The sequence below is a fragment of the Mchenga conophoros genome, linkage group LG3 (genome assembly GCF_057382185.1).
Source record: "Mchenga conophoros isolate Kocher_MC1m ecotype Shallow Benthic linkage group LG3, M_conophoros_male_GT1.1, whole genome shotgun sequence".
Classification (NCBI taxonomy): domain Eukaryota; kingdom Metazoa; phylum Chordata; class Actinopteri; order Cichliformes; family Cichlidae; genus Mchenga; species Mchenga conophoros.
In genome coordinates, this window is record NC_140528.1 from 30,657,157 (window position 1) to 30,683,603 (window position 26,447).

Consider the following 26,447-nt stretch of genomic DNA (forward strand, 5'->3'; position numbering starts at 1 on the left):
TCATAGAGAGATATCGATTTTCCCGTGAGGGTATTATTCACTTAACCAACTTGTTGACGAGGGGGTGCAGGACCACCACCTGTCTTTTGTTGCTCTGCCCTTTTCTTGGTTACTGTTATAAACAAACAAACAGATTATTTCAGGGTCTCTTTCCAAGAGACGAAAAGCAATATAAGTGATAAATATTACCATTCTGTAGAATATTCTTATATTTCACTTTTACTTGTTCCCATGTTCTAGTGGGTCCTGTCGTGGCTCTAATGTGAAAGAGGATATAATATAATATAATATAATATAATATAATATAATTTAGTATAATATAATAAATTTACCCTACCGCCTACTGGTGTTGGCCAGAGGGGCCGATGGCGCGATATGGCAGCCTGGCTTCTGTCAGTCTGTCCCAGGGCAGCTGTGGTTACAACCGTAGCTGCCTCCACCAGTGTGTGAATGTGAGAGTGAATGAATAGTGGCATTGTAAAGCGCTTTAGGTGCCTTGAAAAGCGCTATATAAATCCAATCCATTATTATTATTATTATTATTATTATTATTAAATTACCGACCAATCAAAGGGTTGCCGATCAATGTTTCTACTATCGATGCGTAGCCCCTGTTGAGCCACCCAGTGATCTCACATTACTTCATCCAGCTATACTAATCGTCAACAACAGGTGTGTTCGGAGAACCGGAATAGTGAGCTCAAAGTTGGCGCGATGATTTGATCTTGGATGTAGTAAGCGAGGTACGAAGAACGGACCCCTGGTTGACTCGTGGTTCGAAGCATTGTGATAATTCATTTGCTCTACTGCGCCATCAAGTGGATTCAAGTGAAATAGGCTCTGTGATTATAACGATATGATGTGTCAAGCTCTAAACTGAATAAATAAATTGTTTTCGTGGTTATTTATTCTGAATATTGTCTCAGAGAAAGTCAAAACTATCAGGACAGAGTTTTGGTATGATTGTGTAACTGTTAGGGCTCTGATTTCTAGAATTGATTCAAATCGGGGAAATGCCTCAGACAGTCAGAAATATTATAATTCACATCATGCATCAGTACATTTCCGTAATTTTGAATCTATAAAAATAAAGCTGACACTTTATCAAAGGTGTAAGCATGACAGCAGATGTCTTTGAGTCAAAGTAGCTGAGGATAAAACACAGAAAAACATGAAGGTGATTTTCCTGGCCTGGGATTTTATAAGAATATTCTGCAGTAGATCAAAAACGAAAGAAAACCATTAATCAACATAAACCATCAAGTTACAGTCAAAACGCATCAAAATGATTCAAGCTGCGTTCAAGCTGCGCTCAAGCTGCGCTCAAGCTGCGCTCAAGCTGCGGTTAACAGAAGGTTTTTAACTCATGCTCACCCTACCTTGATGTTCATCAACATCAGGTTGGAGAACAGGTGAGTGTAGTGATGATCCGCTTGAAGCTGAAGCTCCGGTGCGTGTGTCACAAAAATCAACACACTGCTTCAGAAGCACTGTGTCGAAGCTTGATTCGTTTGGCCAGAGTCACATGATCAGTGACGTCCGAAGCTTCATTTAGAACCTAACTGCTTCGGTGTCTGATTCAATGGTTTATAAGGAAGCGAATCATTCGCGGGATTTGTGGAGTGTTTTGATGGTGACAGATAGTGAACCACTGATCATTCCACTGAGAGATTTGGAGCCAGCGAGGAATAGAGGAGGTTCTGTTGTTTGGGAGAATTATGAGTTGATTTTTGTCAATCGGGTGGGTTTTCCAGCTTTGTGTTCTGGCCGTTTGCTTTTGTTTTGTGCGTGTTTATTATATCTGAAAACGGGAAAAAGGTAAAATGTCAAAAATCTGCTTCCATAATATAAATATCATTAAATAACTTTAGAAAAACTTCCACTTGACTCTTTACATGTAATGTTGTAAAAATATATATTTTATTGTTTAATTAATCTGAAAATGTTAGTCTGCCAAATGTGCAGCAATTGAATTTCTTTATTCTCTTTAGCTGATAGTTTGTGGGGCCCAGGTAGACTGTATAACTGCATCTCTACCAGTTTCTCTGCACTCCAGCCTCCTCTGGGCCATGTGAAGGGATTTTCCTTAAGGCAGGAGAAATGATCTCCACGAAAAGGAACAGGTTCGGCCATCGCACAGTGGAACAAATTCTCTTTTTAAATAAAAATGAAAAAGGGTTACCGTCAATGCATCATGTTTTTAATTTGCAAGTTCATAAGCATTTTCCTTTTCCATTTCACAATCAATTCTACCCCCAGGTCAAAAATATGTCTGGGAAAACTTCCTTAATATAATATTATTTATAAATGCGATTAATTGCATACGTGCATGGAGGCAAGACCTCACAGCAGAAGCCTACTCCATAATGTGTTTTACATTATTATATGTATATATATGTAACGTGGTATTTTTCAATTATTGTATTTACCAACATCAAGAAGTCACAAGCAAAGGAAGACCACACCATGGTGCATGTTTAAACAAGGAGAGTTTACTGGTCAAAACTATTTATTAAACAAATAAAACACATTTTCTTAACCACCAAAAAATACACGTTCAAAGCAACACAACGGAGGCCCAATATCAGACAGAACTCCACTCTGTAGAGTGGGCAATCATAATGAAGCGGTTGGTTTTATTTTGTGGATTCAAGCTGCTCTTCATATTTTTGGCCACCAGATGTCACCAGAGAGGACTGTGTTGAAAAGCTTCGAGTAATGAACCGTTTTTCAATACAAGCTTCAGAAAGCTTCATTTGGCCACCACTAGGTGAGTGCAACCACATTTATCACCTAACACACCCATGACTCACACCCCACACCCGTGCACCAATACAGTGAGTCCATTTAAACCCACCCACTTAATCAAAAAAGGAACAACTCATATGGGTCCTACAATCTGATTACGTTTCTGTGAGTATTATTATTTTTGAGTCTGCTAAATGACTTTAATAAAATCTCCTGCAGTTAAATTTTTTCCTTTTGAACGCTTTGTGAAACATGAATGAATGTGAGTATTAATGAGTTTTAGTGTAAATGGCTCTTACAGGTGACACCATCCTTTCAAAGTAAGAGTCAATCGGGGCGACTGGCCTCTAAAACCGTCCCAGGTAGCAAGTTGGTAAGTCCATTTAAAGCTTTGAATGTCAACCATTAAAAGGAAATTCTTTGATCAGCACCAGATTCCTGTTGATTTTCGGAATAAACTGATAAATCCTTTAATACAACGGCTGATAATTACCGGTATGATTATTTCAGTCAAAGCTGAAACTGCTCAGAGAAACGGGAAAGAAGAAGTGACACCAAGTTACTTTAATTCTGTCAGCACAAAGTTAAAAAGTCACAAACTGTCAGTGTGACGTTACTTTAGTTACAGAGTGCTTTTATTGTGAAAATCGGTCTGCACGTAGGTGAAGGCCTTCCTTTCCAGGAAGCAGCTAAACTGTCAGGAAGTAAGTGGAGCTTGTTGTTGGTGTGTGTGAAGAAACCGTAAGTTTGCTTTGTTTCCTCCTTTAACAGTTTGTTTTTAGGAACTTTACTGTTTGTTCAGCTCATGTTTGATTTCTTCTCACAACAAGCTGTGTGTTTTTATTTCCGGTCCCTCCATTCAAGAGAGAGACCGCTCGATAGTTCAGATAGTGATGGCTCGCTTGAAGCTGACGCTCCTGTGTCCCAATCCAGGGTCAACGCGCTTGAAGTACGCGCACTATGCGTACTACGTACGGTGCGTACTATCAGTACGAGAAGTGCGGAAGTGAGAGGCTCGTGAAATGGGACGGTATAGGGCTTTGGAGCGTGATGTCACGGGGGTGGGCGTTGAAAGGATTTTGGCCCGATCCGCCATTTTAGGGGTCTAGCGCAAGTGAAAAGGGAGCGAAGGCACACACAACAGCCATGGTTCGTATTTGCTGTGTGGTCGGCTGCAATGTTCGATCGCACGACCAGCAAGAAAATAAGCTTGAAAATGGTTTATCTTTTCATTCTTTCCCAACCTGGAAGCAACATGAGGCAGCTCGTGTATCGATGTTAGCAAACCATGATACTAACCGCGAGACACGTTACATACAGCTTTGTGTGAGAGAAATGAAGGAGAAAATGTTTTGTTAGTCATTCATTTTTGTTCTGACATCACTTTGATTAGTTGAGTATCTGAGGCTGAGACCACAGGACTGTAAAACATGATTGTTGGGCTTCATTTCTGTACTGAACAGTCATATAAGATTAGTTAGTAAATAACAATTAGTTAATGTTGTTCATGAGACTATATATATATATATATATATATATATATATATATATATATATATATATATATATATATATATACACACATATGAGAGATTACTAAATGGTTCTCATTTCCAGTAAATCCATGTGTGTCAGTGAATGCATCGTTTGTGCTTCAGGCTCCATCTAGTGGACTGATAGCAGAGCAGCTGATGGCAGCTTCCTCTGCCTCACACTGCTGTCTGACTGCATCCAGCTGACACTGAGATGAAGCAGGAAAGCAGCAGCTGATATCTGGACAGCACACATGATGGAAAGCAGGATTACAGTTGATGTGCATGTGAATGATTTGTGTTTCCTCTGCAGGTGAAGGTAGAAAGTGTGTGTGAGCTGATGTGAATTGAGCAGCATGGATCAGTGTGAGGACAGAGAGGAGGGAGTCCCTCCCTCTAAAAGCACTCTGTGTGGGGAACATGAGAGCCAGACCAAAGCTCAGAGGTGAGATGACCATCTCTAACTGTCCATGACTCTTCTCCATGTCACAGCTCAGCACTCACATCACTGCTCCATCATTATTCACAGGAAGAAACGAGGAACTAAACATAAACATGAACCTGGACCTTATTGAACCCAGATTCTTTTGTCCCCATGATAGAACAGAGAAAACCGACTCATAGTGGTCAAACATTTATAATTGTTTATTTAATTATCTTCCGGAAGAGAGAGCCCTGCACACCCCAAAGGCAGCCGCAGGATCTCTAACATTTGAATCATAAACTGTGTCTCATATAGGTATTATCTCCTGCAAAGAGGTAATGTGTGTGTAAATGTTGTTGTGAATAAATCCTCTATCATGTTTAATGTCAGCTCAGCTGTGTTTCACACACATTTCTATGTTCATATGTGTGTGTTGGAGTGTTTCCACGAACACAGCAGTCAGAGTGTAAAGGGTGATGTTGTAGGAGGTGTTTCTGTAGTGAAGAGGCTGAGTAGGACACCTGCAGATGCTCCAGCAGGTGTCTCCTTTGTGCTTTGCTTCAAACACAGTGTAGGGAGGAACTTCCACTCAGATGTCTCAGGTGGTGCTGGATAGACGAGGATGAATAGTTTGAGCGTCAGACATTTCCAACTGAAACCAGAAAAAAGATGTTCTGAGTTATTGGGATTTGTGTGAAACTTGTGTGTTTTAGAGCGAGTGGTCAGCTCCAGCCTGTGAGTGGCCTAAGTTTAAGCTCAGCTAATACTTGTGTTTGTCTGCTCTGACAGAGGAGAACTAGCTCATTAGATTCAACGGGAACCTGAGAATATCTCCAAGGAACAGAGTTAACCCATCATCAGATGATTATATTGTAAATGTTGTTATAATGATTTCCTTGGTACCAGATTCCTGATTTAGAAACCTCACGTTAAACATCCTCGGGTATAACTCTTTAACAGCAGTGTTAGGATTAAAGTTACATGTCACACTTATTTCTGCACAATTCTCTTTTAATGATTCTTTGGTTTTTTGGGGTTAGTTCTTATTGTATCAGGTCTTATTGTTGATTCTTTATTATTCAGTTTGTGATGTTATTCCCATCACAGAACAATCCATCCAGGAAAAAAAAATGTAAAACCTAAATAATCCAGATCAAACAGTTAATCAGCTGTGCAATATACAGTGGAACCCCGACTTAAGAATACCCGTTTCACAAAAAATTCAAGTTACGAAGGCACTGAACCCTCGGGAACTAATTAATTTCGTAAGTCGGGGTTCCACTGTACTACATTTCTTTAGTAAAATTCTTGCAGAAACTTGTAAATGCCAACTAGTCGTAAATTCTCTAATATTTAATAATTTTTTCCCCTCCTTTTGTCTTTTATTATTACCACTGGTAATTTCTGTTATTCTCTCCTTAATATAACTGCACACTCTCTCTCTGCTCATGTAGAGCTGAGGGGCACGAGCCAAAGAATTTCATTATGGATCTGTACATGACAATAAAACTTGAAACTAAATTAGTAAAATGTAGATGTGATAGAGACTGTGACTGTTCACATGATTTCATGTTTAACAGATCAAAGATGGAGAAGCCCTCACCAGTGCAGCTGCTGGAAATGTTGAAGAATTTGGGAGAAGAGGAGCTGAAGATTTTCCACTTTTACCTGCAGTATGAACCTGGAGCTGACTTCCCTAAAATCTATAAGTGCCAGCTGGAGAACGCAGACAGACTGAAAACAGTAGACGTGATGGTGCAGGTGTATTCAGACCATGTGATGGAGGTGGCGAGGTCGATTTTAGGGAGGCTGAAAGGAGGTCAGTAAGAGAAAAATGAAACATTAAACACTGCTGACACAATCAGAACCAGAAAGGATTTATTACCTAAAGTTGAGCAGGTTTACAAGATTAGGAAATTGCTGCAGTACTTAGTGCAAAACATGCTGTAAGACAAACACTTAAATAAAATTTAAAAGTGCTGAGATTGATATATACAGTGGAAAGCAAAAGTTTGGGCAACCTTGTTAATAGTCATTATTTTCCTGTATAAATCGTTGGTTGTTCCAATAAAAAATGTCAGTTAAATATATCATATAGGAGACACACACAGTGGTATTTGAGAAGTGAAATGAAGTTTATTGGATTTACAAAAAGTGTGCAATAATTGTTTAAACAAAATCAGGCAGGTGCATAAATTTGGGCACTGTTGTCATTTTATTGATTCCAAAACCTTTAGAAATGATTATTGGAACTGAAATTGGCTCGGTAAGCTCAGTGACCCCTGACCTACATGCACATGTGAATACAATAATGAGAAAGAGTATTTAAGGAGGTCAATTGTAAGTTTCCCTCCTCTTTTAGTTTTCTCTGAAGAGCAGCAACATGGGGGTCTCAAGACAACTCTAATGACCTGAAGACAAAGATTGTTCACCATCATGGTTTAGGGGAAGGACACAGAAAGCTGCCTCAGAGATTTAAGCCGTCTGTTTCCACTGTTAGGAACATATTGAGAAAATAGAAGTCCACAGACTCAGTTCAAGTTAAGGCTCGAAGTGTCAGGCCAAGAAAAATCTCGGATAGACAGAAGCGACGAAGGGTGAGAACAGTCAGAGTCGACCCACAGACCAGCACCAAAGACCTACAACATCATGTTGCAGCAGATGGAGTCGCTGTGCATCGTTCAACCATTCGGCGCACTTTACACAAGGAGATGCTGTATGCGAGAGTGATGCAGGGGAAGCCTTTTCTCCGTCCACAGCACAAACAGAGACACTTGAGGTTTGCTAAAGCACATTTGGACAAGCCAGCTTCATTCTGGAATAAGGTGCTGTGGTCTGAGGAAACTAAAATTGAGTTATTTGGGCATAACAAGGGGTGTTATGTCATGGAGGAAAAAGAACACAGCAGTCCAAGAAAAACACCTGCTACCTACAGTTTAATGTGGTGATGGTTCCATCATGCTGTGTGGCCAGTGCAGGGACTGGGAATCTTGTCAAAGTTGAAGGACACATGGATACCACTCAGTATCAGCAGATTCTAGAGACCAATGTCCAGGAATCAGTGACAAAGCTGAAGCTGCGCCAGAGATGCATCTTTCAACAAGACAATGACCCCAAAAACTGCTCAAAATCCACTAAGGCATTCATGCAGAAGAACAAGTACGTTCTGGAACGGCCATCTCAGTCCCCAGACCTGAATATTACTGAAAATCTGTGGTGTGAGTTAAAGAGAGCTGTCCATGCTCGGAAGCTATCAAACCTGAATGAACTAGAGATGTTTTGTAAAGAGGAATGGTCCAAAATATCTTCAACCACAATCCAGAATCTCATTGGAACCTACAGGAAGCGTTTAGAGGCTGTAATTTCTGCAAAAGACGGATCTACTAAATATTGATTTTATTTCTTTTTTTGTGGTGCCCAAATTTATGCACCTGCCTGATTTTGTTTAAGCAATTATTGCACACTTTCTGTAAATCCAATAACCTTCATTTCACTTCTCAAATACAGTGGAACCCCAACTTACGAATATCCCATCTAACGAAAAATTCAAGTTAAGAAGGCACTTAACGGCAATATTTCTGCCCGTGTTATGAGCAAATGCCCGCGTAACGAAATCCTCTGGCTCTGATTGGCTGAGCCCAGAATGCCTTCCGAATCATGTGACAACCCCTTTGCTTTTGTACTTGTGCTTCGCTGTTCCACTTTAACCATGTATTGTTGTTGCAGTTAGCAGTTATCCTATAGACCACCGGTGCGCGCACACACACACACATGCACGCACTAACACATCCTCCAACCACACACACCCATATTTTGCTCAATTGCGGTTTATTTCATACCTCAAACATTTAGTAAACAATTAAGCAAATACAAGTAATCTACAGGTAGTAAGAAAATAAACTACTAACTCTTTTACGCTATGTCCGCACCTACACGGGTATTTTTGAAAACGCAGCTGTTTCGTCCACGTAAACGGTGTTTTGAATCACCAAAAACAAAGATTTTTTAAAACTCATTTTTTGCGTTTATGTGTGGAGGAGGAATACAGAGTTCCTCACACAATGTTAAAGGTACGTGCCTTTTTTCACGTCAGCTGTGCGCCACGTTATTGTTTACATGAGAGGAATTGCAGAATGGCAGATAGTCGGATTAACAGTATTTTGTCTCTATCTTCAGGTTTTACAGGCTTACATATAGACACGCAGTTACTGTCCCTCCATTTACAAAGGCAGAGGCGTCACAGTGTGATTATTTTACATGTAGTTGTTTTTTCATGTGTAATAATATTCAACATTGCTATCAATACATTTTTCAAAAAATGCATCTCTGGGTTTAAAAACATAAACAGCTGTGAGAGACTGTGAGAGACTGTTTGTGATTTGAACCGAGGGAACAAACTGTGGCAGGATCAGCCTGATGTTATTTGTATCCCGCTGTAACTTTACTGTATAAAGAGCTAACATCTCCAAAATGTCAGGAGTAGTTAGTCATTACAAGAAGTGTTTGTGAACTAAAAATCAAGAATGTGGGATTCTGTTTGTCCGTGATTTGGAGAGCCCAGCGCTGCTCCCGATGCAGGGAAAACCAATCCTGCAGGGAGACCTACCTCGGCACTTGTGCAGGTGAAGCCAAAGGGCAGATATGCTTCACCATATTTTCTAGTCTTTGGCTTAGAATGAAGTTGGTTTGGAAACATATTCAGCGATGCTTCATCTCCTGCTTTGCGTTTGTGTGGGAGCCCCATGGTTGTTGTTTATTTCTTTTTTTTTTTTTTTTCCTTTTCATGCCGCGCACACCCTGCAATGGCTCTGCGCCCCCCACTTTGGGAAAGTCTGCTATAGACTATCGTTCATTCAAAGGCGCGATGGGTACTTAATTAGCTTGACAGACTGGTGTTTGGAGGTACAGCAGTTGGTGTACAGGGAGAAGAGCAGAGGACAAAGAGCACAGCCCTGGGGGGAGCCGGTGATGATGGTCCGGGAGTCCAAGACATTCTTCTTCAGTCAGGAAGTCAGTGAAACACCAGCAGATGGGATCAAGTATAATTATCTGGGAAAGTTTTTCTTGGAGATGGTCTGGAAGAATTGTGTTGAAGGCAGAGCTGAAGTCCACAAACAGGATTCTGGCATAGGTTGCTGGGAATTCCAGATGCTGCAGGTTAAGGCGTAGAGCCATCTTGATAGCATCGTCTACAGACCTGTTGGCACTGTATGCAAAAAGCAGGGGGACCGTGAGGGTCTTGACATAGGAGAGGATCAGGCACTCAAATTATTTTATGACCACGGATGTGAGAACCACAGGTCTGTAGTAATTTATTCAAGTAAACCTTGGCTTCTTGGGGACAGGGACTGTGGTGGAGGACTTGAAGCAGGCATATTTGCATTTGCACAGTCTCTGAGAGTGACAGGGGTCAGGAGCTTTCTGAGCATTCAGGCTCTTAAACTACTTCCTCACATCTGCTTCATGAATATGAAGGTTTGTAGTGGGAGAAGGTGGTGTGAGATCCTCATAGGTGTGGGATGAGAAGGGGGGTGTTGTGGGTGAAGTCTTTGGTTGTAGTGATGGCTCTGTGGTGGGGGAGAGGGGAAGGTGGGGTGATGAGTGTCCAAAGTGTCCCTATTGTTGGGGCTGGTGGGGGTATGAAAGGTGCTTGACGGCTCATCAAAACGACAGTAAAAGTCGTTGAGGGCGTTGTCCAAGAGCAAGTCATCAGTGGAGTGGGGGGTTTTAGGCCACGTCCACTTGTTTTCTCTCTGTTTTGGCCTCACATCCACATTGAGATGTCGTTTTCCCCGAAAGAAAACACAGCTTTTTGAAAATGCTCTCGAAAATGCATTCTTTTAAAACGGAGCTTTCGCATCGCAGTGTGGACAGCGAAAAATTGAGACTTTCTAAAATGATGACGCATGTTAGTCATATGATGCAGTCATGTGACCAATTAAACTAAGATAGCAGAGGGAATTATACAGCATTTGTTTTCTTTGCTGTCAATTTAGACAGCCCTATTAAAGATTAATATCAGTTTGTACATGCTTCAGATAGCTTTTCTTCACATTTTTTTAACTTTCACTCGTTTTTGCAACTTTGTACTTCTGTGTTTCTCGCAGCAACAACTCCACCTCATTGTTAGTCCATTTAAAAAAAAAAAACTCGGTGCTTTTCCTTGACATGTTGCCCCGACGTTTCAAAGAGCCAGAAAGTAAATAAGTGCCAGACAGAAATGAGGCAGGTTGAATCTTCTTGCATTTCACGCATGTGCAGTACTGGAACGTAAGCGTTTTCGGCCGTGTCAACGAGGACGCGCAATTCTGTGAAAACAACTGAAAATGACTGTGTGGATGTGGAGCGTTTTCATATCAAAACGTAGTTTTCAAATCTATCCGGGCTAGTGTGGACGTAGCCTTAGGCTTGTAGTTAGTGATATTCCTAAATTATTCCTTTTCCACACAGAGGCTGAGTCGTTATCTGAGATCTGATGTGTCTTTTCAAAATGCTGGTGTTTAGCAGTGTCCACTTCTTTACTGAACCTCTGTAGTAGTCCCTGACTCCGCATCTGAACGCCTTTCACTTTTCTAGCCACAGCTGTTTGATTTTAGGAGTAAACTAGTGTTTGTCATTATTATAACTCACCGTGGTGCATGATGGCACAATGCTATCCTCGCAGAAGTGGAGGTGACAGTGTCTCTAAACTCATCCAAGCTGTTAGAAGCAGCCCTCATTGTGTCCAAAGTCTGTAGTAAATCCATCGCAGATGTGACAAATACTGGAAAAAAAACAAAAGTGTGTTAGTCCTGTAGTTCTCTGGTGTAAGGATATCCAGAAGCATGTCCAGACACACAAATTATGCAGAAAAACAAGACGGCAGTAGCGCACTGAAGTACTAGGGCATCCATTTGTGACGCCATCTTGGATCTCATATTGTCATTCTTATTTTATAAATGTATTTTAGTCTTACTTTTTATTTTGTCTTTCCTTCTCAAATAATTGAGTACAAATATCATACTTACATTTTTTCGAAGACAAATTTATTACTCAAGCTGAACTTTCCTCCAACAGGAAGTCCTTCAGCCCAGGCAGCTTCATCACTTTCATCAGAAGGTAAGAATTCAGTAGTTGGTCTCAGGAAATACTGATAAGTCCATAACACATAAAGCCTGATGTGATTAAACAGAGCTCTGGTTTCTCTGTAGCCTCAGCTCTGCATTACGACAAAAGTCCGAGCTCTATTGAATGAACATCTGGTTGGTTTAATAGTCTCTTTAGTTCACTAGATTTCTTGATGGATACAGAGCTTCAGATGACACGTGAGGATGGTTCATATTCAATTAAATTTATGTATACAGCACCAAATCACAACATCAGTCACCTCAACTCGCTTTATATTGTGAGGTAGACCCTACAATAATACATACAGGGAAAAAGCCAACAATCATATGACCCCCTATGAGCAAGCACTTTGGCAACAGCGGGAAGAAAAAAACGTATGAATAGAACTCTCCATTTACATGAACAAACTATTAGATAGATAAGATACAAACTGCACTAAGGTCTAGCAGGACAAGCACAGAGATGAGTCCACTGTCAGAGGCCATAAGAAGATCATTTGTAACCTTCACTAAAGCTGTTTCTGTGCTGTGATGAGCTCTGAAACCTGACTGAAACTCTTCAAATAAACCATTCCTCTGCAGATGATCTGTTAGCTGTTTGACAACTACTCTTTCAAGGATATTTGAAATGACAGGAAGGTTGGAGATTGACCTATAATTAGCTAAGACAGCTGGGTCTATGGATGGCTTTTTGAGTAAAGGTTTAATTACAGCCAGCTAGAAGGCCTGTGGTACATAGCCCATTATTAGAGATAGGTAAATCATATTTAATATTGAAGAATGTTAATGTTAGAGCTAATGTTAAAGCTGAATCTTCGAGCTAATACTCATTAAAAAAAATACCTGAAATTAGCAAACTCAGCACTCTGCAAAACTCATACTGACTGAGTCAGTTAACAACAGATTAAAATGCAGCAGTTTGGATATATTCAGATTGCAGCTTCTGGTCTTGATAAATTTTCATTAGCTGAGAGCAACGTGGCAGTGACTTACCTTCGGTCAAGCTGAAAGGAGCTGTGACCGGGGCACACATGCTTGCACCTACATCACCACACAGCGCACACGAACACACACAGACTCAGATCACATAGGCAGGAGATTAAAACACAAAATAAAATATTTAATAAACAAAGCATGTTTTGGTGAAATTCAAAAGAACAACATATATTTAACCAAACATCTAATGAATTGAAACAAATTTAAGATGCAAATAAATAAATATAGAAATTATAGACCATAGTAGACTAATCATCTCAAATACTGTTTTTAATTCAGAGACTCTTCAGTGCTGTCAACTTAAACTCAAGTGTAACCTGAAGGATGAGTTTGAGTGTGTGTTTGAGGGGATCGCAAAAGCAGGGAACCCAACCCTTCTGAATCAGATCTACACGGAGCTCTACATCACAGAGGGAGGGACTGCAGAGGTCAGTGATGAACATGAGGTCAGACACATTGAAACAGCATCCAGGAAACCAGGCAGACTAGGAACTACAATCAGACGAGAAGACATCTTTAAAGCCTCACCTGGAAGAAATAAATCAATCAGAACAGTGCTGACAAAGGGAGTGGCTGGCATTGGGAAAACATTCTTAACACAGAAATACACCCTGGACTGGGCTGAAGACAAAGCCAACCAGGACATCAAGTTCATATTTCTATTCACTTTCAGAGAGCTGAATGTGCTGAAAGAGGAAAAGTTCAGCTTGGTGGAACTTGTTCATCACTTCTTTACTGAAACCAAAGAAGCAGGAATCTGCAGCTTTGAAGACTTCCTGGTTGTGTTCATCTTTGATGGTCTGGATGAGTGTCGACTTCCTCTGGACTTCCAAAAAACTACAATCCTAACTGACCCTAGAGAGTCCACCTCAGTGGATGTGCTGCTGATAAACCTCATCAGGGGGAAACTGCTTCCCTCTGCTCGCCTCTGGATAACCACACGACCTGCAGCAGCCAATCAGATCCCTCCACAGTGTGTTGGCAGAGTGACAGAGATCAGAGGGTTCATTGACCCACAGAAGGAGGAGTACTTCAGGAAGAGATTCATAGATGAGGAGCAGGCCAGCAGGATCATCTCCCACATCAAGACATCACGAAGCCTCCACATCATGTGCCACATCCCAGTCTTCTGCTGGATCACTGCTACAGTTCTGGAGGATGTGCTGAAAACCAGAGAGGGAGGACAGCTGCCCAAGACCCTGACTGAGATGTACATCCACTTCCTGGTGGTTCAGGCCAAAGTGAAGAAGGCCAAATATGATGGAGGAGCTGAGACAGATCCACACTGGAGTCCAGAGAGCAGGAAGATGATTGAGTCTCTGGGAAAACTGGCTTTTGATCAGCTGCAGAAAGGAAACCTGATCTTCTATGAATCAGACCTGACAGAGTGTGGCATCGATATCAGAGCAGCCTCAGTGTACTCAGGAGTGTTCACACAGATCTTTAAAGAGGAGAGAGGACTGTACCAGGACAAGGTGTTCTGCTTCATCCATCTGAGTGTTCAGGAGTTTCTGGCTGCTCTTCATGTCCATCTGACCTTCATCAACTCTGGAATTAATCTGCTGAATCTAGAAACAACTCACTTATTTAAAACCCTCAGAACAAAATACAAACTACATTTCTTCTACCAGAGTGCTGTGAACAAAGCCTTACAGAGTCCAAATGGACACCTGGACCTGTTCCTCCGCTTCCTCCTGGGCCTTTCATTGCAGACCAATCAGACTCTCCTACGAGGTCTGCTGACACAGACAGAAAGCAGCTCACAGACCAATCAGGAAACAGTCCAGTATATCAAGGAAAAGCTCCATGAGAATCTGTCTGCAGAGAAAAGCATCAATCTGCTCCACTGTCTGAACGAACTGAATGATCATTCTCTAGTGGAGGAGATCCAGCAGGGCAGGAGCTCAGGAAGTCTCTCCACAGGTAAATTGTCTCCTGCTCAGTGCTCAGCTCTGACCTTCATCTTACTGTCATCAGGAGATCTGGATGTGTTTGACTTCAAGAAATATTCTGCTTCAGAGGAGGCTCTTCTGAGAATGCTGCCAGTGGTCAAAGCCTCTAAAAAAGCTCTGTAAGTAAACATGAACTCATCACTTAAAATCCTATAATCAGTAAAAATCTTAAAATCATGGGAAATAAATCAGAAATGCCGAAAACATAAAAAATAGTAACAATTATTATTAGCTCAGTTGGTAGTGGTTTCCCTATGATCTTCTTTTCTCTTTTTTTCCTTTCTCTCTCAGCCTGAGCAGCTGTAACCTGTCAGAAAAAGGCATTGAAATTCTGTTGCCAGTGGTCAGCTCCCAGTCCTGTCGTTTGAGAGAGCTGGACCTGAGTACCAACAGTCTGAAGGCTTCAGCAGTAAAGCTTCTGTGTGCTGCACTGGAGAGTCCACACACCAAACTGAATATTCTGAGGTCAGATCAACTTGTTTAGTTTAATTCAACAGTTTAGTTCAACTGTTTAGTTCTGTTGCTTATATGTTTGATGTCTTTTTTGTTTATATAAACCGAAAAAAATAATCAACAATTTAACCAGTAAAGGTAAACTTTATCCAGTTATCCTTGTTTCATAGCATTTTTAATCATTTTTAAGTTAAAGTTTTACTAACCTGCTCAGCACAAGACAATACGCTATTGCACCTTGATTACTGTTTAATAATAATCTTTATTCATGTTTTTATCTTCAGACTTAACATCTGTGAACTCTCAGAGGAAAACTGTGAAGCTCTGTCCTCAGTTCTCAGCTCACAGTCATTGAGACTGACAGAGCTGGACCTAAGTATCAAAAACCTGCGGAAATCAGGAGTGAAGCTTCTGTCTGCTGGACTACAAAGTTTAAACTGTAAACTGAATACTCTGAGGTCAGATCAAATTACATTTTGTTTTTAGATTTATTAATTAAATATTTAAGCTAAGTTCATCCATATGATGTTGTATCTTAGTATGTTAATGTTTCCTATGAAAATTGAAAGACAAGATTTAATGTGAAAAGTATTAACAAGCTTTACAGAGTATTTGTTTTATAGACTGTCTTTTATTTTTCAGACTGAGTGGATGTAACTTCTCAGAGAGAATCTGTGAAGATCTGTCCTCAGTTCTCAGCTCCCAGTTATCTAGTCTGAGAGAGCTTGATCTGAGTAACTGTGACCTGCAGGATTCAGGAGTAAAGCTTCTGTCTGCTAGACTAAAGAGTTCACAGTGTGCAGTGGAAACTCTCAGGTGAGGATTCCAACTTTTCCACAGATGATCATTTTTCCTTGATTTCCTGCAAGATTCTTTGTAATACAGGTTCCAGAATTGTCCAGAATTATTTGTAGAATTCTGCAGGAAAGTCATCTGGAACTCGAGGCTTATTATTAGCAGTGTTGGTCAAGTTACTTGAAAAAAGTAATCAGTAACTAATTACTGATTACTCCCCCAAAAAAAGTAATCCCGTTACTTTACTGATTACTTATTTTCAAAAGTAATTAATTACTTAGTTACTTAGTTACTTAGTTACTTTTTAAAAACACGATTTACAACCTGAAGAGGTGATAAAGTGATAGATCTTTCAGCCCAATTCTACTTTTTCTACATAATCCATCATACAAAATGTAATCAAATGGAAAAGTCTCTTTTTTTTAACTTGTTTTATCAGTTTTAATCTTTTAACTTTATGCATCAAGCAAAACATTTAATTATATGCAACATTCTCTGACTTGAATAAATTAGTTTAACATTTAAACCTATTTTCTACACATTCCAGCACATAAAATAAAATATTTTTTGTGTTTTCACTCACTCTTTCAAACAGATGCAAGTAAAACACAGCAGAAAATAAATAAAGTCAAAGACTCAGCGGTCCTTTTGCTCTATTTTCACCTGTAAAGCAGGAGCAGGGTAGGCGGAGGGTTACCCTGGTGCAGGTGTGCTGCGGTCAGTTGAAGAATCCGCGCGAGTGTCTCTGTGAGTTTCCCATTACGTCGTAGCTACTCGGTGCTTGCTCGGAAGTTTAGGGTTTTTTTTCGCTGTAAAAAGAAGTTTTCTTCCCACGCACGATGGACGCTAATGTTTTTGTCACTTTTTATGGAATCAAACTCAAAGTAAGGTCAGTACTTCCACACTTTAAACGCTGCACGCTCATACTCTCTCCCGCACTCGATATATTATCCATTGTTGATCTGCACACAGCTGCTGTCACCAACGTCGCACTTGCTTACGTCACTGTCATGAGACATTCTCGCAAAAAAAATCACGGTTTTAGTAACGCAGTAACGCAGCGTTCCTACGGGAAAGTAACGGTAATCTAATTACTGATTTTGCAATAGTAATCCCTTACTTTACTCGTTACTTGAAAAAAGTAATCAGATTACAGTAACGCGTTACAAGTAACGCGTTACTGCCCATCTCTGATTATTAGGCATACTTATCAGGGCTTCCTGGAGTTCCCCTGGTGTCACAGGCAAATCCAGTGCTATTGCTTCACTGTCTAGTAATTTTGGAAGAATTACATTGTCAAGAAACTGATGAATTTCATTTTTAGTGGTAAACATAAAGTTTCGTAGAAATCCCTAAAATATTGTTTGTTTGATTATCTAAGAATAACAAAATTGTTATTGTGTTCGAAATTCTGCAAGGGAAGTCTTTGCTTAGGAATTTATTCATTTTTAAATTAATAATTTAATTTAATTCTAATTTTGTTTCGCGTGTTTTGTTCAGTATTTCCTGATCTTGGTCTGACATGTAGGGTTTTCTTTCTTTTTTTTAAGGATTTGATGTTTTTTTTCTAGTTCCTGTATATTTTTGTTTTCTTTTTTCTTTTTATGTGATGAGAAAGAAATTATTTTACCTCTCATCACAGCTTTCCCTGCTTCCCATAGAACAGATGCTGATGTTCCAGGAGTGTCACTATAGTCTAAATATAAAGACCACTCTTTTTTAAAATATTTAATAAAGTCTTTATGTTTGAGTACTGATGTATTAAACCTCCAGCTTTTACTTCTTCTTAGTGTTCTTCTTATGTATTAGTGTTAAAGATACAGGAGCATGATGGCTGACAGCGATAGGGTGAAGTTTAGTGTCTGAATTTTTACTTAACAGTGAGCTGCTGACTAGAAAATAATCCAGACGAGAGTAGGAGTGATAACCATGTGAGAAGAAAGTATATTCCTTACTGTTGGGGTGATGGGAGCGCCATACATCGCAAAGACCAAAGGCGCTTATATACTGTTTGATTATATTTGTGGACTGCCAATTGCGCTGAGTTCCTGCTGTGTTTAGCCTGTCCATTTCTTCATTCAGTCCAAGGTTGAGTTCGCTTCCTAGAAAAAGCAGTCTAGGTGTTCAGAGAATGCACTAAAAAATCTGTGAAAGAATGAGCGATCATCAACATTTGGGCCATATAGACTTAAAATACATAACTTTTTGTTAAGTATAGATGGTTAATATTTAAGAATCTGTACTCTGGATCTATAACTGTATCGCATACTATAAAATCAACAATTTTACTCTACTCCCCTTTGTCTAGATTTAAAACAGGCAAACACATTATGAAACTCAGGTGTTTTAAGTTCTTTTAAACTTGTGACACATCTGTGAGTCTCTTGTAATAAAACAACATCTGCCTTTAGTTTTTTGAGCTGCTTAAATATCTTTAACCTCTTTTCTCTGGTGCCATCTTCATTTACATTTACCAATTTATAAAACTTAGTGTGCCCATATTTGTGTGTATATGGCTAATGATGTACGCTGGATATTTTGTTTTACGGGTGAAGAGAATCTAGACACTTGTTTAAAGAGGAAAAAAGATATGTGGTGTAACGCTTCATAATTCTGACTATGTGTGTGCATATTAACTAATATTAGCAGGCGTGTATGAGCTTGAGTGTGTGTGACCTATATGTCTATGTGCACTGTGAGGGTGTTGTAAATGTGCTGACATTGAGCGCATATGGGTGTGTTCCACTATTCACACACTGTTAGAGGCAGCTACAGTTGTAGCCACAGCTGCCCTGGGGCAGACTGACAGACGTGAGGGTGCTGTATCACCCCTCTGGCGATACGGCAGCCGAGTAAGCTTCTCGGATGAGAGGTGAAGCTTCTTTCTGACAGAACTGAAGAAGCTTCTCGGATGAGAGGTGAAACGTCTTCAAGCAACTTAAAGAGGTCCAGACACTTTTCTTTCCATGCTCTACGACTACGATGACCTGGATGACTGAGAACCTTCACAGACATAAGATACCATTTACTTTTCTTTTCCACCTGACGTGACCTACAGCGTGACACATGTACCTTTTGCCTCACTTCCATCACTTCCCTCTCTGTATGTGTTTTCTTTCTTTCTAAAACAGTAAGCATTTGTCACATTCTCAGATGCTAATTCTGACCAATCATAAGCGTCAATTTCACGCATATCTTTAAGTCGTCCTCTGCTGAATATCTTCTGAACTAGGGATGGGCGATATGACCCAAAATTCATATCTCGATATTTTTTTAGCTGGATGGCGATATAAGATATGTCTCGATATTTTTTTTTTTTAAAGCCATAAAGTAGGAACAAAAAGAGTTCTTATTCAAAGCTGTGTCCCAGATGTCACACAGGCACTTTTATTAACATACAGCATAGATGTACATGAAAAAAACTACTCAAAAATAAACTAAGCATTTATTAAACAATAATGCTCCATAAATAAAAGAAAACATTGTTTTTGTGCATAACAAAAAGCTCACAATTCAAAATGTAAACTAAGAAACGCTGAGCATAATAACAAAGATACAGATTTCACAGCTGCTCTGTTCCTGACTTTAACTGCGTGACTGACAGCCTGGAGTTTGAAATCCGCTTCGTAACCATGTCTCTTAACAGGTGCCATTTATGGTCCTTAAACACACACAATACTGTAATATTACGTTGAAGCACAGTACGTATTACTACTCGAGGCGCCTCAGTAGCCGTAATGCTCCGACAAGCCATCAAGCGGTGCAGCTCTGTAGCTTACCAAAGTCGTATTAAATTTTTTTTGACAGATTGCTGAGCGCATTGTTCCACATAAAATCGTTTCGCAGTCATCAAGCACAACCAGAATTCATGCATAAGGCGCGCTGTCAACTTTTGAGAGAATGAAAGGATTTGAGGCTGCACGGCATTGGCATGGTTAGCTCGTTAACACGTTGACGCCGTCCAGCCACACGCACGGGGCAATGCGCGGAAACTTGTTAACAGAGATTTGCCGTGTCCATCTTGTCACTGCCTGCAGGTGAAGCGATGGGAGAAGAGGGGGAGTTGTGTTTAGTTAAGGAGAGAGTGATTTTCTGACGTTTTTAATTTGGTTCTGCCTGCTTCTAATGATGTTGATTTATTAACAAATCTTTTTAATAATTAATGTCTTTCTATTATCGATAATATTTGCATTATTAAAACTAGACTAGCCCCTGTTACAAAACCCTCGCCCTGGATAAACGACAGCATTCGCTGTTTAAAGCGTGTCTGTCGTAAAGCTGAGCGTTTGTGAAGAAAGACTTGTTTACCGGTTCATCTCTTTCATTTAAAAGACCTTTTAGTTTCTTTTAACGCTTCAATTCGTGATGCAAGGGCTGCTTATTTTTCAAACCTAGTCTCTAGGAGAAGAGGTAACCCTAAGGTTTTATTTGACACTATTAGGGATATTGTTGCTCCAGCTTCTGCTGCTGTCCCCATTTCTTCGAATGAAGACTGTGAAAAATTTCTTTCCTTCTTTGTTGAAAAGGTTAGCAATGTAAGGAGCAAAATCTCTCCCTCCATGTACCATTTGCCTGTTCCGATTTTACTTAAGCCTGTCAGATTTGAAAGATTTTCACCAGTGTCTTTACCTGAGTTGTTGAAGCTGGTCACTTCAATGAGATCATCCTCTTGCCCCCTTGATATTTTATCCGGGTCTTTACTTAAAAAAATTTTTGAGTCTATTGGTCCTAGTGTTCTTAAAATTATTAATGCATCTCTGCTCTCTGGTCAGGTCCCTGTTTACTGTAAAAGTGCTGTCATTCACCCACTTTTGAAAAACCTAAACTAGATCCTTCTTTGCTTTCCAGTTACAGACCCATCTCAAAATTGCCTTTTATTGCCAAAATTTTAGAAAAGGTTGTGGCCAAGCAACTCACGGATTTTCTAGATGAGCACAACTTTCTTGATAAACTTCAATCTGGCTTTCGTAAGGCTCACTCTACCGAAACTGCACTTCTTAGAGTGTTTAATGATATTTTGATGAATTATGATGCTGGAGAGTGCACTGTTTTGATGTTGCTGGATCTGACCTCTGCTTTTGACACTGTTGATCATCTTATTTTGTTAGATAGATTAAACCACTGGGTGGGCGTATTGGGTACCGCATTGGAATGGTTTAAATCCTATTTGTCAAATCGATCTTTCTCTGTGGCTACCTCTAAGTTCAGATCCTCCGTCAGCTCTCTTGCCTATGGGGTGCCTCAGGGCTCTGTCTTGGGACCATTATTGTTTTTGTTGTATTTACTCCCTCTTCTGAAACTTCTCAGCTGTTTCTCTGATATTTCATATCATTGTTATGCAGATGATATTCAGCTATATATCTCTTTTAGGCCACCTGATGTTTCTAAGCTCTAAATCCTGCAGTCCTGCTTAGATTCCGTTAGAGATTGGCTGGCTGGTAATTACCTTCAACTAAATGCTAATAAAACGGAAGTCATTGTCTTTGCTCCTGAGAAATTTGTTCCCCTCGTGGTTAAAAATCTAGGCCCTCTTGCTTCTTATATTAAATCATCCATTAGGAACCTTGGTGTGACCAGGGGTTGCTGGCTGTCCCGCATACAACGTTAAAAACAAAAGGTGACAGAGCGTTTGTATCAGTGGCTCCCAGACTCTGGAACTCGCTCCCTCTAAGTTTGAGATCTGTGGACTCAGGTTTTTAACTGCTTTTTTTTCTATCTGTTTAAACTCGCTTTTGGTTGATTTTGTTTTGTTTTAGATTTTAATGTCTGTTTTCTGCCTCTGTAAAGCACTTTGTGATTTTATCTTGAAAGGTGCTATATAAATAAAATTTTACTTTACTTACTTTACTTTACTTAGTATCAATATTTTCTTTATTTCTACTCACACACTGTGTGTAGAAATAAACTGCTGACAGTGAGGATGATATCCCTGATTGCAGTAAATCATATTTTCTGTTGAAAGTAGAAAAGAAGAAAGTAGAAAGAAGTAGAGCGCAGACAGAGCTGAAAACTGGTGCCTGTTTGATTTAGTCCTTGAAGGAGAGGTGGTGTTTTTACTGAGATATTCTAATGATGTTACAGACAGTGTGTGGCTCTCTCTCTGAATGAAAAGCATTCATTCAGTCATTACAAGGCCCAAAAAGTCCAAAAGACCAGCCAATCAAAAATTGGAATTCCTGAGCCTGGCAATGCCTGAAAGCAGCAGGTATGCTACCTGTGGCAGCCGGAATCACGTGATCTGACTGTTTGAACCACGGCGCAGCGTTTCCAAACATCTGCACTTTAGAAGCTCCAAACTGTGGAAACGTCAGTGTTGAGTGTCTCATCCCTATTTAAGAGATCTTCTTGGCACTGCAAAGCTAAGCTTGCAAACAGCACCATAGTTTGTGAATCCCAACTAATCAGAGCGCTCCTTATGTCACGTCACATGACCCGTGTGTTTTCTCCTTTGATTAGCACCCAAAGAACTAAAGAAAGGCCAGAAGGATGTTCAGCTAATCAAATCCCTCATAGGAACAGGAAGTCTAGAGACGAAATGGAGCAGAGAAGGAGAATCACCAGTTTAAAAGTCTGAGTTTTAAACTGGTGACCCTCTAAAGAGCCTTTTATCGACTCTCTTTTTTTAATTGACTTTCTCTTTTCTTTACAGTTTTTTTTCACCATTTAAACTGTTTAATATCAGATTTAGAAATAACTTTTGGATAGTTTTTCTACATTTCCACTAAAATGTGACACAAATAATGACTTTCTGACTTTACTTTGGACTAATATAACGACTCAGCCTGGCTATGTTGGACTTGGTGTGGAAGCAGCTCCCAGTTTGAGTTCAGGAGACAGACACCCTCTCTACTTTGAAGATCAGCTTCAAGCTTTCCTTTTTGATAAAGCTTATAGTTCGAGCTGGATCAGGTGACCCTGAACCATCCCTTAGTTATTCTGCTATCGGCTAAGGCTGTTGGTGGACTTCCCATGATGCTCTGCTTTCTTCTCCACTCCCCTCTTTTCACTCCTGATGCTTTTATATGTCACTACTGCATGTCCTTAACTTTTGTCTCCTCTCTCCCTAGTTTGTATTTTGTTCTTGTCTCTCTGAGCTCATCTCTTCTCTTTCCCCTCACCCTGCAACCAGTCATGGTAGATGCTCCTCCTGGAGCCTGTATTCACAGGGAGGATCTTTGTGTCAAAGGGAGTTCTTCCTTCCCACCATCACCAAGTACTGCTCAAAGTAGATAGTCTGATAGTTGGGGCTTTCTCTCTAATATTGTAGTATATTGCTGTTACCTTACACTGTTAAACAGCTTGAGATGACTGCTGTTGTCTTTTGGGAATTGTCACTTATAAATAAAGTTAAATTTAATGCATGTAAATGGACAGATGTTATTATATGTGACAAACAGAAAATGATTGTTGACAGATGGATTGTTGTTTTGTGTGTCTGCAGTCTGTCTGATCACAGAGGAAGCCTGTACTTCTCTGGCCTCAGCTCTGAGCTCCAACCCCTCCCATCTGAGAGAGCTGGACCTGAGCTACAATCATCCAGGGACTTCAGGAATTGAGCTTCTGTCGGCTGGACTGAAGGATCCAGGCTGGAGACTGGACACTCTCAGGTATGGAGAGAATGTCTGATAGAGGAGAAAGAGCTGGAAACATTTCCTGTGTCCTTCACTCACTTCCTGTTTGTTTCCTGCAGATGAGACATGAACAATCACACATGCAGGAATATTTTCAGGGACAGACACACTAGTCTAGCTGGATAGTACATGGATATTTGTGTAGGGGGTCTCCAAGGAGCCTGTTTGCAGGAACATGATAACAGATAAGTCATGTTGTGAGTTTCATTAAAAGTAGACCTACAAATAGGTCCATAAATATTTGGACAGAGACAACAGTTTGCAATTTTGGGTTACCACGGTGAACTTTAAATAAAAAAACTCAGATGCAGTTGAAGTTCAGACTTTCAGCTTTAATTCATTGGTTTAAACAAAAAGCTTGCATAAAAATGTGACAAACGAAAGCATTTTCTTAACATAATCCCTTCATTTTAGGGTATGTAACATTAATGACTCAATGGTAGGGAAGTGGAAGGAGCGCAGTTTTTGGCTTTCCACATATTCCAAAACTTGCTTTGTCGCTTTGCCATTACTGTGGCCTGGCATAATTTGCAGATGATGCGATGCTTTGAACCAAAACAGGCGCAGCTTGATGACACCATCAACATACGCTATCGAGGCAGAGCGGTATAGTCAAAAGCTCTACCGCCAAATTTATATCGTTTCTACAGTTTACCGTTTATACCACCCACCCCTAGTTTACAGCAAACTCTTCCAAATGCAAGCACCACACCTCAAATCCACCCCTGCCTTTTTTGTACTTAATTGATAATGACATAACAAAGGAATTTTCCTTTCCTGCCCACGAAATGGACGTTGTATCAGTTGTGTGTGCTACAGTTAGTGTGTAGTGTAGTCATTCTTTGGTTTTGTGTGTCAGTTCTACTAGTTGTGACAGCCAGTGGGCTGGCCTTGTGTTTTGCTTTTCTTGTTGCCTGTCTTTTTCAGGTAAGTGGTAGGTTGAGCTGACCCAATTATAGACGCAGCACACCTGAGAAGGCCAGTCCCAGCATATAAAGCCACCTTGATTGAATCTCTCTCTGTCTGGCATCCATCGTGTTCATTCGGCGCTTTTGTTATGGCTGCTATATCATTTAAATTGTGTTAAACTTTCTTCACCTTATTTTCATTAAAAATATCTGACAGCCTTTAAAAGACTGTATGTGTTATCCCACTTGCTTGTCACGTCCTTGAGCCGGGTTGTGACATAGTGAAGTTTGAAATGCTTATATAAAACCACCTGAGGCCTTGGCTGCATTTTTAGGGAAATAGTTGCATGTTGTTTGCAAAACGTATGCATCACTTTTTAAAATGCACAAATTCTATGAGCATTTCAAGTTCTGAAAATGATTGGTTAAACATGTTTGTGGTTTTTACAGTAAAAATCTGACCTTTTTCTACTCAGATATTTTCTCCAATGACTCGAGATATGGTGTTGATGAATGTGTCAGAACTAATACAAAGATATAACCCTGTGCAGTCTGGAGAAATTGGCCATCATCCACTCCTGTCCTGTTTCCGTCACTGTCTTGTTGGCCTCAGTCATGAAGCAACAGACAATAAGGTCTTTAGAGAGGCTCATCTGTGCTGTCTTTCCTCCATCCAGGACCTGGAAAGGTCCAGAATGAGGAAATGGGACAAACATCTCTATAGACCTTTCACATCATGGAGATAAACTGTTCGCATTTCTTTCTTCAGGCAGATGATACAGAGTGTTGTTAACAAAAACAGACACCACAGACAATTCATTCCTCCGAGCTTTCACTTTGATGAACACTGTGAATGTTCATGTGTATGAGAGCCATGTAATGTCCATGTGTGCATGCTGACTGTGCTGGTCTGACCCCCCTCCTCCTTTCAGGGTGGAGCCTGCTGGAGTCCGATGGTTGACACCAGGTCTGAAGAAGTGTAAGTGTGTTTTTATTGTGATTCATGAAAACAAAGCAGCACACATTCAACCATCTTCAAACTGTCACATCACTCATTCACATCTCTGATGTCAGGAGTCATCATCAAAGTGTCAATTAGACACGATAGAACAGAGAAAACCTGAGTCATAGTGGTCAAAACATTTATATTTCTGTTTTATTCAATCATCTTCTGGAAGAGAGACCCCTGCACAGCCCCCAAAGGCCAGTTGTCTCAAAGCTGGCCCTTTTTTTTATACATAAAACAATATAATCAGCAAATAAGCCTTAAAATATATATTTAAATCTCAACACAATCAATGAACAGATGATGGATCAATAACTGCAGCTGGATTGTGTTTGTTCTCTCCGTCAGATTCCTGCCAACTCACAATTGACACAAACACAGTAAACAAAAGGCTCCAACTGTCTGACAACAACAGGAAGGTGACACATGTGGAGAAGGTTCAGTCATATCCTGATCATCCAGACAGATTTGATGTCAAGTGGCAGCTGCTGTGTAGAAATGGTCTGACTGGTCGCTGTTACTGGGAGGTCGAGTGGAGAGAAAACGTTGATATATCAGTGAGTTACAGAAGAATCAGAAGGGAAGGAAGCAGTAATGACTGTGTGTTTGGACTCAATGACCAGTCCTGGAGTCTGAGCTGCTCTGATGATGGTCCTCAGTCTGTCAGGCACAATAAGATAAAAACATCCATCTCCTCCTCCTCCTCCTCCTCCTCCTCTGTCTCTAACAGAGCAGCAGTGTATGTGGACTGTCCTGCTGGCACTCTGTCCTTCTACAGAGTCTCCTCTGACACTCTGATCCACCTCCACACCTTCAACACCACATTCACTGAACCTCTTTATCCTGGGTTTTGGGTTAATCCTGATTCCTCAGTGAGTCTGTGCTGAGTTGAGTGT

At 40.3% G+C, this 26,447-nt stretch overlaps 1 protein-coding gene across 2 annotated transcripts; it reads left to right on the forward strand.

Annotated features, from left to right (window-relative positions):
* The first annotated feature begins 3,435 nt into the window (after nucleotides 1-3,435).
* Nucleotides 3,436-25,977, forward strand: LOC146578113 (protein NLRC3-like). 2 transcript variants are annotated; one of them, XR_014890001.1, is made up of 11 exons: nucleotides 3,436-3,489; nucleotides 4,600-4,725; nucleotides 6,285-6,523; nucleotides 11,761-11,802; nucleotides 13,086-14,877; nucleotides 15,050-15,223; nucleotides 15,496-15,669; nucleotides 15,854-16,027; nucleotides 23,448-23,613; nucleotides 25,478-25,524; nucleotides 25,900-25,977. XR_014890001.1 is itself a non-coding variant. In XM_085257703.1 (10 exons), the coding sequence occupies exons 2-10, from the start codon at nucleotides 4,637-4,639 to the stop codon at nucleotides 23,630-23,632; spliced, it is 2,877 nt and encodes a 958-aa protein (XP_085113829.1). In that variant the 5' UTR covers nucleotides 3,436-3,489; nucleotides 4,600-4,636; the 3' UTR covers nucleotides 23,633-25,468. The 2 variants fall into 2 exon arrangements, 1 of the variants encoding a protein (XP_085113829.1); XM_085257703.1 differs by lacking the exons at nucleotides 25,478-25,524; nucleotides 25,900-25,977 and adding an exon at nucleotides 16,641-16,648 and having other exon boundaries at nucleotides 23,448-25,468.
* Nucleotides 25,978-26,447: the final 470 nt, after the last annotated feature.